Raw genomic sequence first — 13,268 nt, 5'->3', positions numbered from 1 at the left:
TACACTTCTGGTCTGGTTTCTTCTGGTCTCTTCCAACATCTCTCATCTTCAAAACACAGGAAAAAACTTTGTCCTTAACTACCCTAGTTCACAGAGTCAGAATCCTGAAGTGTAGAAAAGGTAAGCCAAAGGGATTCTTGGAGAGTTCGAAGAGAGAGTCAAGTTCTGACCCAGCCAGAAGGGCAATCATGCAGCATGATTTCATACGATTTGCTTAGTATTTGAAACACTGGAATTTAAGAAAATGAGTATTGCTTTTTTTCTTTGAGACAGAGACTCACTCTGTTGCCCAGGCTGGAGTGCAATGGCACGATCTCGGCTCACTGCAACCTCCACCTCCCAGCTTCAAGTGATTCTCCTGCCTTAGCCTCCCGAGTAGCTGGGATTACAGGCACCCACCACCACACCCAGCTAATTTTTGTATTTTTAGTAGAGATGGGGTTTCACCAGGTTGACCAGGCTGGTCTCCAACTCCTGACCTCAGGTGATCCACCTGCCTCGGCCTCCCAAAGTGCTGGGATTACAGGTGTGAGCCATTACGTCCGGGCAAGTATCGCTATTTTTATAGTAATACGCTCTTTGCCTAAAAAAATAATTTAAAGACACTGACCAGTGAGAGGCCAAGGCAGGCAGATCACTTGAGGTCACGAGTTCAAGACCAGCTCGGCTAACATGGTGAAACCTGGTCTCTACTAAAAAAATACAAAAATTAGCTGGGCATGGTGGTGCATGCCTATAATTCCAGTTACTCGGGAGGCTTCGGCAGGAGAATTATTTGAAACCGGGAGGCAGAGGTTGAAGTAAGCTGAGATCGTGCCACTGCACTCCAGACCTGGACGACAGAACAAGACTGTCTCAAGAAGAAAAAAAAAAAAACAACAACAACAGAAAAAAAGACATTGACCAGGTCCATTGATCTTTTAGGCCTACGTCCAGTTTAGAAAAACCGAAGAAATGTGTATAGACTTACAATCTCTAATATCTCCTTGGTTTGGTTAGCCATAATTAAACAGGTTTTTTTTCCTACTAAATTCTTTTGGGATCCTTTTACCTGAATGCTGCTTTCTTCATCTTCTCGAGGTGACTGTGCAGGCATCACTTCCACATCTGAATTATCAGATGAGGTATTACGTTTTCTCTTCTTACCCACTACAGGAGTGATGGTGCTAAAAAGGAAAAAACCAAATTCATTTTCAGCGAAGGCAAAGAAAATTTAGCAGTAAAAAAAACATAATTAATCTAAACAATCACATACAAAACTTCCAGACAGTCAATAGGACACACAGCTACTAAATAGGGTGTTTGAAAAAAAGAAGATATTAGGGTTTGTAAACCACTGACTGACCGTTATACCATATTTGACAAACCCTTGTTATTACTGTGTTCACAAATATCTGAAGGAAGGTAGCACAAGACAGAAGAAAAAATACCAGATTAAGATGCAGTTCCACTTCTGTCACTACAAGAGCATTAGTTTCATTATTTGTAAATATTAGAGAGATAATACTTGTCCTGACAGTTACTGAGGCTCAAATAAGAAATATAAAACTGTCTTTTAAAAGCTGAAAAATCCGGTACAAATATAAAGCATTATTATATTTGCACCCCAAAGCCTGAAGAATCCCAGAGAGTAAAAGCTAGTAAGAGAGGAGAAGATACAAGACATGGAAGGGAAAGAGAGGACACTCAATTATGACAAGATTATGTGGCAAGCCATCACTTTTCTGTCAACACTGCTTAAAGTTAATGGTAGATGCTAAAATCTCCAATTTACAGATGAGATGCAAGAACAGGACAGCTATGTCTCCAGTAGTTCTCTTTTTACTGATGTGGGTGGTAGGAGGTAGTGAGAAATCTCTTTCACAGTACAGTAATACAAAATCAGGACAAATATATGAATGCAGAGTCACAGCTTTTAAAGGTAACTCCCAACACAGTGACTATCTTTCCTGTGCCTTCGTGTTTTCCTCTTAAAATATGCTAATTTCAATTTTCCATTTAACAAATCCTGTAAGCATTAGGACAGAAAAAAGGAAGGCCTTATTATTTTCTATAATAGATCACCTTGAACTATGTAGCTAGTGAATACATATAAGTTCCTCAACCCATTTTATAAATGAGTGCTCTGCCCTCAAATGTCCCATCAAAACGGCAAAGAGTACTCACTTTAGCTTACTCTTGCCCTTTGTTTTGGAGGTACCAGATGTTTTGTTCTTCTTTGGCTTTTCCTCTTTCAGCCTCTCCCCAGCACTCTTCTTCCTGCGTTTCTTCTCACCTTCCTCCTCTGGCCGAACGCTGGGCAACTCATCCTCATTTAAGACTCGAGGTATGTTCTGCTCACCGCGGGCACGGGCCCTCGCAATGGCTTCTGCTACAATCCGATTTGCTTTCTCTTGCTTCTTCTGGTGTTCCAATCTGCGGTTTTCCTCCATTCCTGTCTTTCCCCCCGAATGAGGAGCAGAGCTTGCTGGTGATGACAAAGCTGCCACTTCACTGGCACTTAGAACTTTAACTACAGAGAGCCCAGAAGAGGCCCCTTGGGAAGAGCCAGCCTATAGAAATAAAGACACTACAATTTCAACTTGCTTGTAGTTAAATGGCCTAAATAAAATCCAGCTGTGAAGCAGGTGGGCTAGAAACTAGTTCTTTAATCCCTCAAGAACCAAGCTCAGACTAAATCTTATTGAACCTACACCTATTTTTTAAAATGTATTCTTTTGGTGGGAGAGGGGTGAGAAAAAGCAAGAATTCTGCCAAAATAAACTTCAGTATCTTTTTGTTATGCTTCCATCAATACACATCTCCATTACTTCAGAAAAATTACAACTAATATATCCAATATTGGGCTCTGGCCTAACAGTAAAAAAATTCAAATTCTACGCTTGGCCTACCTTTTATCTGCCTGGGGGACGGGGGGGGGGGGGGGGGGGGGCAGGGGTGGCGGGGGTGGGAGAAGGACTGATCACTTATTTCTTTATATCCTTTCTGAAATATCATTTAAAGGATATCACAAATCATTTTCATTTCACAATAATATTAGGAAAAGACTGTAAATGGAACAATTCAAAAATACATACTAAATAACCTCACATCCTAAACCCAACAATCCCTCTCTAACCTTTTAATAATATAATTAAAATAAGGTTTCCAGGGACGAAAGAATTAAGTCTGCATCTCAGTTCAGAGATACAAAACTAGAGTGGTTACCGAGGGCAACAGCAATGGACTAAGTAGCTTTCTTTCTTTTCCTTACTATGTAAGTCTCTCACCTGCGGCTGCAGTACCACCTTGACTGGTACTGAAAGTCTTTGTCCTGGGCTTTGTCCTGGTCCCATTATCTGAGCCTGCTGTACAGAGGACAGAGTCACTGGCTGGGTTGAGGGTGGCTGCTGGGGCTGTGGCTGCGATGATGGTGGTTGTGGTACAATCTGGATTTTTTGCTGTGGCTGCTGCACCTGCAGCTGGATAGTTACTACCTTGGCAGGCTGCCCTTGGGCATTCTTGGCTTGAGTCAGGGCTGCCAGTTGGTTGCCCTGTAACACTATCTTGCCTGGTAGACTCCCTAGCACAACATGCCGATGTCCTTGGGGACCTCCAGACTGTGGCTGCTGGAGGACCAGGGTGATGCGTTTCGATTCACCCTAAAGTGAAGAAAAGAAATTGCAAGAGGAGTACAACATTAAAGAATTGTATACTCTGAAATATTTACACCAGTTTTCTTCATCCTAGAATCATAAAAACTGTGGGTCAGAAGACACAGTACAATTCACTTTGTTCATCATCCTATCTGTCTTGATAGAATCTTTTTTGTTATTTTCAGAGACAGGGTCTCGCTGTTATTGCCCAAGCTAGAGTGCACTGGCTATTCACAGGCACAACCCTACTGCTGATCAGCAAGGGAGTGCTGCCCTGCTCGTTTCCAACCTGGGCCAATTCATCCCTCCTTAGGCAACCTTGTTTCCCTTGCTCCTGGGAGGTCACCATATAGATGTCAAACTTAGTGCAGACGCCTGATTAGCATAGCACACCAACAGCCCAGAAATCCTAGGCTCGAGTGATCCTCCCACTTCAGGCTCCTGAGTAGCTGGTACTATAGGTGCATGCCACCATGCCCAGCTAATTTTTATTTATTTTTTTTGTAGAGATGAGGTCTATGTTTTCCAGGCTGGTCTCGAACTCCTGGCCTCAAGCGATCCTCCAGCCTCAGCCTCCCAAAGCGCTGGGACTATCAGCTGTCCTGACAGAATCTTTTCTATAACGCTTCTGCTCAGTAGGTTTCAAGCTATGTTTTTAAAACTCCTGATGAAAGGCTATCTTCTAATGCAGCAGTTCATTTATGGAAACCTATTAATACAAAATTCCTTATACTGAATTGAAATCTGCCTCCTTGTAGCTTCTTCCCACTAGACCTACTTTTTTTTTTTAAAGACGGGGGTCTCACTCTGTGGCCCAGGCTGGTCTTGAACTCCTGGCCTCAAGCAAACCTCCTGCCTCAGCCTCCTGAGTAGCTGGGATCACAGGTGAGAGATATTGTGCCTGGCTAGTCCTACTTATCTCAATGCTGCGCCCCCACCCCCACCAACTCTTTTGGCCCTTTATTCAGATGCTAGAGCCTCTACCTTCTTACACTAGAAAATAACACTTTCACTGAGCAAAGTAGGAGGGGGACAATCTTAGTAATAATACAAGAAAGATATAAATAGCTCTTACAAGTCTTGCAAATATAAAGATAATTCTTCAAAGATGTTTCTTTGTTCCCATAGCATCCCATATTTCTCATAAAACTTTATATCACACAATTATTGTGAACTGTTGCTTAATATCTGTCTTTCCTGGCAGCCGGTGAGCTCTGTAAGGACAGGGACTGTGTTTGTCTTATTTAGCACCAGCTAGGTACAATGTAAACATGTAGTAAGAGCTCAAAAAATATGTTAACATTAACTGCTTCCACCTAGCAAGTACTTGTTAACATTAACTGCTTCCACCTAGCAAGTACTAAGTATGTGGCTATCACACTAACTAATAAAAAGCAAAGATGGAATTTAAATAGGCTTTCCCAGAGAAAGCTCTCATGCGCTCGCTCTCTCTCAAAGAGTTGCTGGGCCCTCTATGAAACCAAAATTCACCTCCCCCTTTCACTCAAGTCACCTGGGTAGGTGTAGAGGTCAGTGTAACTGCAGGCTTCAGTGGGGGCCCTGTGGCCCCAGGGTTTCCAGCAGGAGCTGGACCCTTAACTGGCTGGAGGACCAGCTGCTTTACTGGTCGGCTGGGCTGGACAATGCGCTGAACAGCAGCCTGGTTCCCAGGGACCTTGGCGGCCAACACTGTATTACCAGAGACAATGGAAACACCTGGTCGAAGGGGTGTGCCGGTTAGCACTTTGGTAAAAGTGACTTTTCCACCATTGGCTGTGCCTGCCACCAGGGGCTGAGCTGTGCTGGTGATACCTTGGGCCTGAATTTGTGCCACATGGGCACCAGTGACTGAGGAGCTTGGTGGGGCCTTAAGGATAACAATCTTAGGGGTTGACTGAGGTGGCTGCCCTCCAGCACTACCGGAGGAGACAGCTGTGGCAGAGACACCCATGAAAGGATTCCCTTGGCTCAGGATCTCCTGGCTCTTGGAGACCTGCAAAAGTCCTGATGTTGGCGTCGATGTCTGTAAGACAGGTTGGGCTGGCTGCTCCTGGCTGGCAGGCTGAGTGGTATAATCATGCAAGGTTATGGATTCTGGAGCTGGAGCTGTGGATTCTTTGGGAAGTTCTGTGGGAGCTGTTTCCTCTGGTGGAGGGACCAGTTCACTTGCTGATGAATTCCCCACATCACCACCTCCACCATCCTGGTTCATCTGATCCAAGGAGTCCAGAGAGCTTGGCAGTCCAAGGGCTTCCTCAATGGGGTCTTGTGTGACCTGGTTAAAGCTGTCATCAGTCAGAGAGTCCAGGCCAAATAAATTTGGGTCATCAAACAGATCCATGATGGGGTCTGCCATCTTGGGAAAGTAATGGAGGGTATTTCTCCAAGGTCTAGGGAGGGAAGGGGAGGGGGGGTACTGGCTCTCCCCTCCCCTCCCCTATTAAGAAAAAAATGTACACAATGTAAGAGGACTACTCTTCAAGTATAGAGGCAAGAAACAAGTGCATGTCAGATTGTCCTGACCTTCATGGAGCAAGATGGCTAGGTCTTCAGAGGAAGATGGTGGAACTCCTGTTGTAGGAATACAAATACAAATGAAAAATAAGCAAAGTTGGTGATCTCAGAAAATTTTTCCTTCTAAGGTACTTTCTTAATATCAAATAGCATGAATATAAGAGGGAAATGTGAGGAAATCTGAGGACGGACATACAGCAGAAAGAACACTCATATTTCTGCTTCAAAACTAAAACTAAAAGAGAAAAAAAATAACAACCCCCTCTTGGGCACTTACACCTACAAACTTTAAAGATTCTGTCTGTCAAGAGCATATGGCTGTCTCTCTCCGTTTAACGATTATTCTTCTTTAGTAAAGATAAAATTTAAATTCATTTACCTTCTATTTTCAGTTTTTAAGTTAGTAGAACTCAAAAATATGACACAAGAATTACAGTGACTCTACGATAACGGTTTCTGGATATATTCTATTTTATAAATATTTCTTGTGTTTTATATATTTTTACTTACTATTGGCAAAAATAACCATCTTTAACCAAGGCTCATAGTACAATCTCACCAAGCTGATTATACAATTTTACCCAGGAAGTTTTGCAACCTTTATTATAGTTAACATATTAATCTATAATAGGGTTTTTGTTCTCAAGTTCCCTCTCAAGAAACCTTTCTCATATTTAAGATAAAAAATGTCAATGGCAAAGGATTCAACATTTTGTTTCCAATTTACATTCCCAACTTCCTCTCTTACCATCTCTTATATGTATCTTACATTCCAGTCCAACTAGACTACACAATTCCCTTAATGCGATTCCTACCTGTGTGACTTTGCTTATGATGCTGTACTTTCTGCCTGGAACACGTCCTCTCCATCCCAACGCCAATAATCTCTCGCAGCTAAAATCCTACCAACCCTCAAAGGTCTTCGAATCCATTAAGTGAGCCCTGAACCTCTGACCCTCTAACAACTGAGCAACTTGTGATGACTTGAATACCCACACCATTGTTTATACCTTATTTAAAGCACTTACATTTAATATTTTATTATAATGACCTAAGTCTGTCTATATCCTCTGAAGGCCCAAATGGTTACTTTGTGCAAATTGTAAAAAGTTGCCTACTTCTCAATATGCTTGGAAAATTGCCATACTAAATATATAAAAGTTGGTTATGAATGTAGGCAATGTACACTCTCCACAACCCTGTACCATGGCCCAGCTCCTCTTTCTCTAGGAGAAAGTTCTTGGATGATGGGGACTATGTCTTATTTGTCTGTGGATCCCTAAAGAACCAGCAGGACATAGCACATATAGTAGCTAATCAAAAAACAGTTAATGAATTATACTTGCTTGCATTATCTGGAGTAAACCATTTGATCCTCACAGAAACTAAATGGTATTCTTTGATTCTAACATGAGATAGTAAAAAGCTTCCTATCTTGAAAACGTGTCTTATGAATGGCTGAAAGTAGGTTTACAAAATCCATGCCTAGGGTTTTAAGTTCATGAAACTAGTGGAAAAAGGAAAAGCTATCAAAGACAGGGAAGTATGTCACCATATAACCCAAATATATGGAAAAGAAATATCTGTTCTTTGTATATGATGACAATATTTGACAATACAGGAAAGTCTTGCTTGGTAAGACCATTTCTCCTAACTTTTGGAAGACACCAGATAAGAAATTTCAGGGACACAGTCCTTGACTGAAGGAGACTTTTCCATAAAACCCCCCATGCTATGTTTTTTTCCTTCCCAACCCATCTCACTTATCATTATAAAACAATATAATATGGGTTAATAGATCAGACACTCCAACACAGACAAAGAGAATAAACACACGAGTCAAAATTACAAAGTATATATGGTAGCTCCAACAATGTTAAACAAGACCTTCCTTGCTTTAGTAATTGTATACTTTTCATATCTCAACCCAAGATCCATACCATCTCCCATTCCTGGCTAGGCTATTCCACCAGCTCATTCCAGCCTCTCATATCTAATATTTGCCTCCAAATTACTCAAAATGGCAATCAGAAAAGTTATGAATGTTTCCTGATTTAACGAAAACCTACTCAATAACTTGATATTAATAAATTTCTTCCCCATTATCATCAACTTTTTTCCAGTTTGGCACCAATTATTTCTCATTCTCTATTCACCATCAGAAGTTAAAATATCTACAGCTAGGAGTAATATAAAAACAACAGTGAAAGTTTCTTTTCTTTTTTTTTTTCAAGACAGAGTTTCGCTCCTGTTGCCCAGGATGGAGTGCAATGGTGCGATCTCAGTTCACTGCAACCTCCACCTCCTGGGTTCAAGCGATTCTCCTGCCTCAGCCTCCCGAATAGGTGGGATTACAGGCCTGCGTCACCACGCTCGGCTAATTTTGTATTTTTAGTAGAGACAGATTTTCTCCATGTTGGTCAGGCTGGTCTCAAACTCCCGACCTCAGGTGATCCATCCACCTCAGCATCCCAAAGTGCTGGGATTATAGGCCTGAGCCACCACACCGAAAGTTTCTACTAAATAGAAGTTTATGTTGCAAATAGTTTATAGCCTGCTCCTTCTTCCATGGAGTATTTTGTTACTTCCATGATTCCTTGCTATTTGTTAATTCTAATGCTCTTCCTTTCCCCCATAATGATCCAATTTTAGGCCTAGATTTTTTTTTTTTTTAAAATAGGAGAAACAAGGCTAATGGTTTCTGATGAATCTCCTTACCCCCATATTACTTAGTATAAGCTTTTTAAAGATCAATGCATTATCATTTATCTCTCCTTCCCAATTTTCGAATCAAATTTCTGCTTCTCCTACTTTGGTCTATGCCTAATAATTTAAAAACCTTGCCACCAAGTATCATTACTTCTCAGTCCCATCATCTCACCTATACTGACCCAATTCATCTCATATTTTTATCCTAGTCTCCTACTTCTTTTCTAGCTCCCATCTTTAAACTGTCCTTGAGTCTTACAAGATTAAACCTTCTCCCAACATACATCTAACTTTTTTTAACCCTCCTTCTACTACTATTTGTGGGTTACTCTGGCTATATCCACAAATGGCTTATTTATTCTACCAAGCTCATCCATCTCATGAATCCTCTCATCCATCTCATGAATTCTCTTTCCTTGATTCAAACCCTAGTAGCAAAAATGAACAGATGTTAAGTGGGTTTCAAGGCAAAGTAACTGCCTAGATAAATAAGTCATACCAACTTTTATCACATTAAGAATGAAAAGCCAGTCTTGGCCCACCATTCCCCCAAAAGAGAAACACATGTATGTGCTCAAAAGACAAAATTTAGTGGAGTCACGTTCCATAATTACAAACTAATGACCAGAATCATGACAGAAATCTTGGAGGGCATGTCGGGGGTGAGGAATGGCAGCGGAAGGGAAAAGTAACAAACTAGTCAGTTAAGGTTAAAATCCAAGGCCATCTATCTAGAATCACCAAATAACAATCCAATAACCTGTAGAAAAATACTTTATTATATATGCCAGCACAGCCCTTTATTTTATCTCCTTCTTAAAGGTGAAACTACTGCTTCCCCTTGAGACAGGTAAACTGATGTTCTTCTGCAGCTTTACCACCTTTAATACAGTTCTTGATTTTTTTTGGAAATCTAGAGTCCCAAGTCTCTCATTCTTATTTTACATTATTCCTCAACCTTGCCCATTTCGATAATAAACTGCCTGTCCTATAAGAAAGTATTTTGTTTTAATTCTACCCTATATTTTTCCATCTCGATCTGTCCATACCTTTCAACAAAGCAGTGATTCTCAACCAGGGGATGGAGACTAAGGTCCTTAAGAAGGGCTTCTGGAAACTGAGGGTGGAGATAAATGTGTAGTTCTTTAAAGGTGCATTCAGTATTATAATTTTATATTTATCAAGTGAAAAAACTACATCTCATTGTTTAGGCTATTTATATTTATTAACACTGGACAAAGCCTTCTTGGCCAGTGAAGATCTGTAAAAGACACATGTGAGGAGTAGGGGGCAGAGAAAGAAACATTCCTGGCTTGGCAGAGTTACCAATATCTTTGGGATGGGATAAGATTTCCTATAGCCTCTCAAAAGGAGATTATCATAATTTACTGTTTATGAGGGATGAGAAACACTAGAAGAGATTAGTTCAGTCATCTAATAGATAAAATTATGTAAAATGAGCTACAGATATCTATTGCCCACTTATAGATTTCTCTGTAGTGACAACCTCTTAGAAGACAATGAACGAATGCAGTATTGAGCAATGCTGACCTCTTTCTGTAATGTGCACTTTTAGAAAGTACCACTCATGACCACTTAACCTCTAGCTGCTCAAAGGTTCGGAAAAGAATAAACTATTTTATTTACTTCAAAGTATAAATCTTGTTGTTGGAAACTGTATCCTTTCAAGAAGATCAGTTGCAGAGAGACATAAGTACATGTTACTGAAACATAAGATGGGTAGAAGCAGCTTAATTTAAATGAGAAATATCTTGAAAATAAAATAATCCAAACGGCTAAAATGAAAATCACCAACACAATTTTAAAAGGGAAGTATTTTAAAACTGTACCATGAAGACATTTGTGAGACACTAAGGGTCTCAAATCTTACACAGAAATGAAAAATAAACACCCAAAGTGAATGCAATCACAATTTAGGGTCAGCAAAGGATCAGGATGGAAAGACATAGGACCAAATTGGAGCCACTCAGATTTCCTAAGTAGATCAAGATCCTAGGCCATTTTCTCTATCTTCACCATTCTCACTACCAAATGTGTGGCTACTCTGTTTTTGTTTTCCAATTACTGAAAGAGAAAGCACTCACACCTCAATCAAGGGTATGGTCATCTGGGGGAAAATAAGGCTGGTAAAGTAAGACCTTGTGAATAAATCGGAAAAGCAAAATAGACAACTACGAAAGCTAAAGACATGTATTTTCAGGGGGGGAAGAAGAAACTACAGAGACTCTGTACTCAAATGAAAAAAGGGAAAGGGCGAGGTGAGGAAGTGAGGGGTTGATGGAGAGGAAAACGCGACTGGGGTGGGGGTGGGGGGGACCCGGGTACATTACCTGCTCATACTGCCGGGGTTGGTGCCAGTAAGGTCCATAGAGCAGAGGCGGAAGATTTCTGGTAACTGGAGACCCCAAAATGGAAATTAGGTACATGCACTTGAGGTAAGGAGCTAGCGGGGGTGCCCTCCAGGGTGGGGATGGCCAAGACGGGAAGATGCGGGGGGTGGGGGGTGTGGATGCCCGGGGTAGGAGCAATGTTAGGGCGGAAGCTGCAGGCTGAGAAGCCCGACAAGCCCTGAAGGAGAAAAGGAGCCGTGCCTCACCCCAGTGGAGGAGAGAGGTGGCTTTACCTGCAGCGGCTGTGGGGGGCCGGTTCGCCCCTCTCCCTGTCTCTCCAGCACCAGTTCCCCCTCCTCCTGTGCAACCTAACCTGATGCTCCTGCCCGCCCCGCGCCATCATTGGCTAGAGCGCACTGCCAGTCACCAAAGGCGAGAAGACGCAAAACAGCGCAAAGGGCGGGACTACGAGGAGCTCCCTTCCCCCTCCCCCGCAGGTTAGGTTGAGAGCGCACGGAGAGGCCTATCCGGTTTCTAGGGCCGAGGCGAAGCCTGCAGCTTGCTTGAAAAAAGGGGGCTGGCCAGAGGAACAGTCTCATAGTACGCGAAACCAGTCCTGGGGATTAAATTCCCTACCATCCACACTGTATTCTTCACCCTAAAGAGTATAAACTTGGGAGGGAGGGTTCCGCGCTAGGCCAGCTCCGCCTCCCTCTGAATCCCTGGCCTTCTAGCAGCCCTGTCACCCCCTCTCCTGTAGTGACTACACTGAATCCCACTACCTAATAAAAGGGGCCAAATCTTCTTCCCTCCATCGTGGGAGTCAGCCCAGTTGGAATATGGGGCCTTTTAAAGCACTCTTTCTGCCACAACACATAAGGCTGCCGCATTTTTGACACTCCGACCCTTCGATACCAATATGACTTTTTAGACAGTAATTCCTGGGGCCCTCTAACAATTCCCGACCCTTAGCCCCCTCGCAACAAACACTCCTTACCCTCTAAACTCGGTTTCCTGTTCTCCCATTTCTTGAAACTCAGCCCATTTGACCTTTTAATCAGTGTCCACTTAGCGATGTCACTTGAAATCACTCTAGTTCCCAGTGAGACTAGTCAACCCCAGAATGATGGTGTGCAAGCTTAAATCCACCAAACTTTTTTTTTTTTCTTTTTTGAGACAGAGTCTCACTCTGTTGCCCAGGCTGGAGTGTAGTGGTACAATCTTGGCTCACTGCAACCTCCACCTCCCATGTTCAAGCGATTCTCTTGCCTCAGCCTCCCAAGTAGCTGGGATTACAGGCACCTGCCACCAGCTAATTTTTGTATTTTTAGTAGAGACAGGGTTTCACTATGTTGGCTAGGCTGGTCTCGAACTCCTGACCTCAAGTGATCCACCCACCCCGGCCTCCCAAAGTGCTGGGATTACAGGCGTGAGCCATCACGCCCAGTAAGTACACTGTTATTAAAAAGAGCAGTTTGGCCAGGTGCAGTGGTGGCTCATGCCTGCAATCCCAGCACTTTGGGAGGTCGAGGTGGGCAGATTGCCGGTACCCAGGAGTTTGAGACCAGCCTGGGCATTATAGTAAGACCTAGTCTCTTTAAAAAAAAAAAAAAAAAAATTAAGAAAGATGCCGGGCGCAGTGGCTCACACCTGTAATCCCAGCACTTCGGGAGAGCGAGGTGTGCAGACCACGAGATCAAGAGATCTAGACCATCTTGGTCAACATGGTGAAACTCCATCTCTACTAAAAATACAGAAATTACTGGGCGTGGTGGCATTCGCCTGTAGTCCCAGCTGCTTGGGAAGCTGAGGCAGGAGAGTCACTTGAACCCAGGAGGCAGAGGTTGCAGTGAGCCGAGATCATGCCACTGCACTCCAGCCTGGTGACAGAGTGAGACTCTGTCTCCAAAAAAAAAAAAAGAGCAAAAAAAGACCAGGTGCAGTGGCTCACACCTGTAATCTCAGCATTTTGGGAGGCCAAGGTGGGCAGATCACTCGAGGCCAGGAGTTTGAGATCAGCTTGGCCAACATAGTGAAACCCCATCTCTATTAAAAATAC

General features: G+C 42.7%; 1 protein-coding gene across 10 annotated transcripts in view; it reads right to left on the bottom strand.

Moving 5' to 3' along the window:
* CHD8 (chromodomain helicase DNA binding protein 8) overlaps positions 1-13,268 on the bottom strand; it is a 68,089-nt gene that overhangs the window by 37,336 nt on the left and 17,485 nt on the right. For 2 of the 10 annotated variants that reach the window (XM_037987574.2, XM_007990741.3), the window contains exons 1-6: positions 11,503-11,595; positions 11,210-11,274; positions 5,149-6,206; positions 3,270-3,641; positions 2,167-2,552; positions 1,052-1,166 (exon numbers count right to left, since the gene is read on the bottom strand). In XM_037987574.2, the coding sequence (XP_037843502.2) occupies positions 1,052-1,166; positions 2,167-2,552; positions 3,270-3,641; positions 5,149-5,991 (1,716 nt within the window). In that variant the 5' untranslated portion in view covers positions 5,992-6,206; positions 11,210-11,274; positions 11,503-11,595. Of the gene's footprint in view, positions 1-1,051; positions 1,167-2,166; positions 2,553-3,269; positions 3,642-5,148; positions 6,207-11,209; positions 11,275-11,502; positions 11,596-13,268 lie in introns of those variants that run through there. The other 8 variants (XM_037987578.2, XM_037987581.2, XM_037987579.2 and 5 more) reach the window with 8 other exon arrangements.

Source organism: Chlorocebus sabaeus, chromosome 29, assembly GCF_047675955.1.
Source record: "Chlorocebus sabaeus isolate Y175 chromosome 29, mChlSab1.0.hap1, whole genome shotgun sequence".
In the NCBI taxonomy this organism is placed as follows: Eukaryota; Metazoa; Chordata; class Mammalia; order Primates; family Cercopithecidae; genus Chlorocebus; species Chlorocebus sabaeus.
The sequence above is the reverse complement of the archived record's forward strand: the minus strand, read 5'-3'. Positions and strand labels throughout refer to the sequence as shown.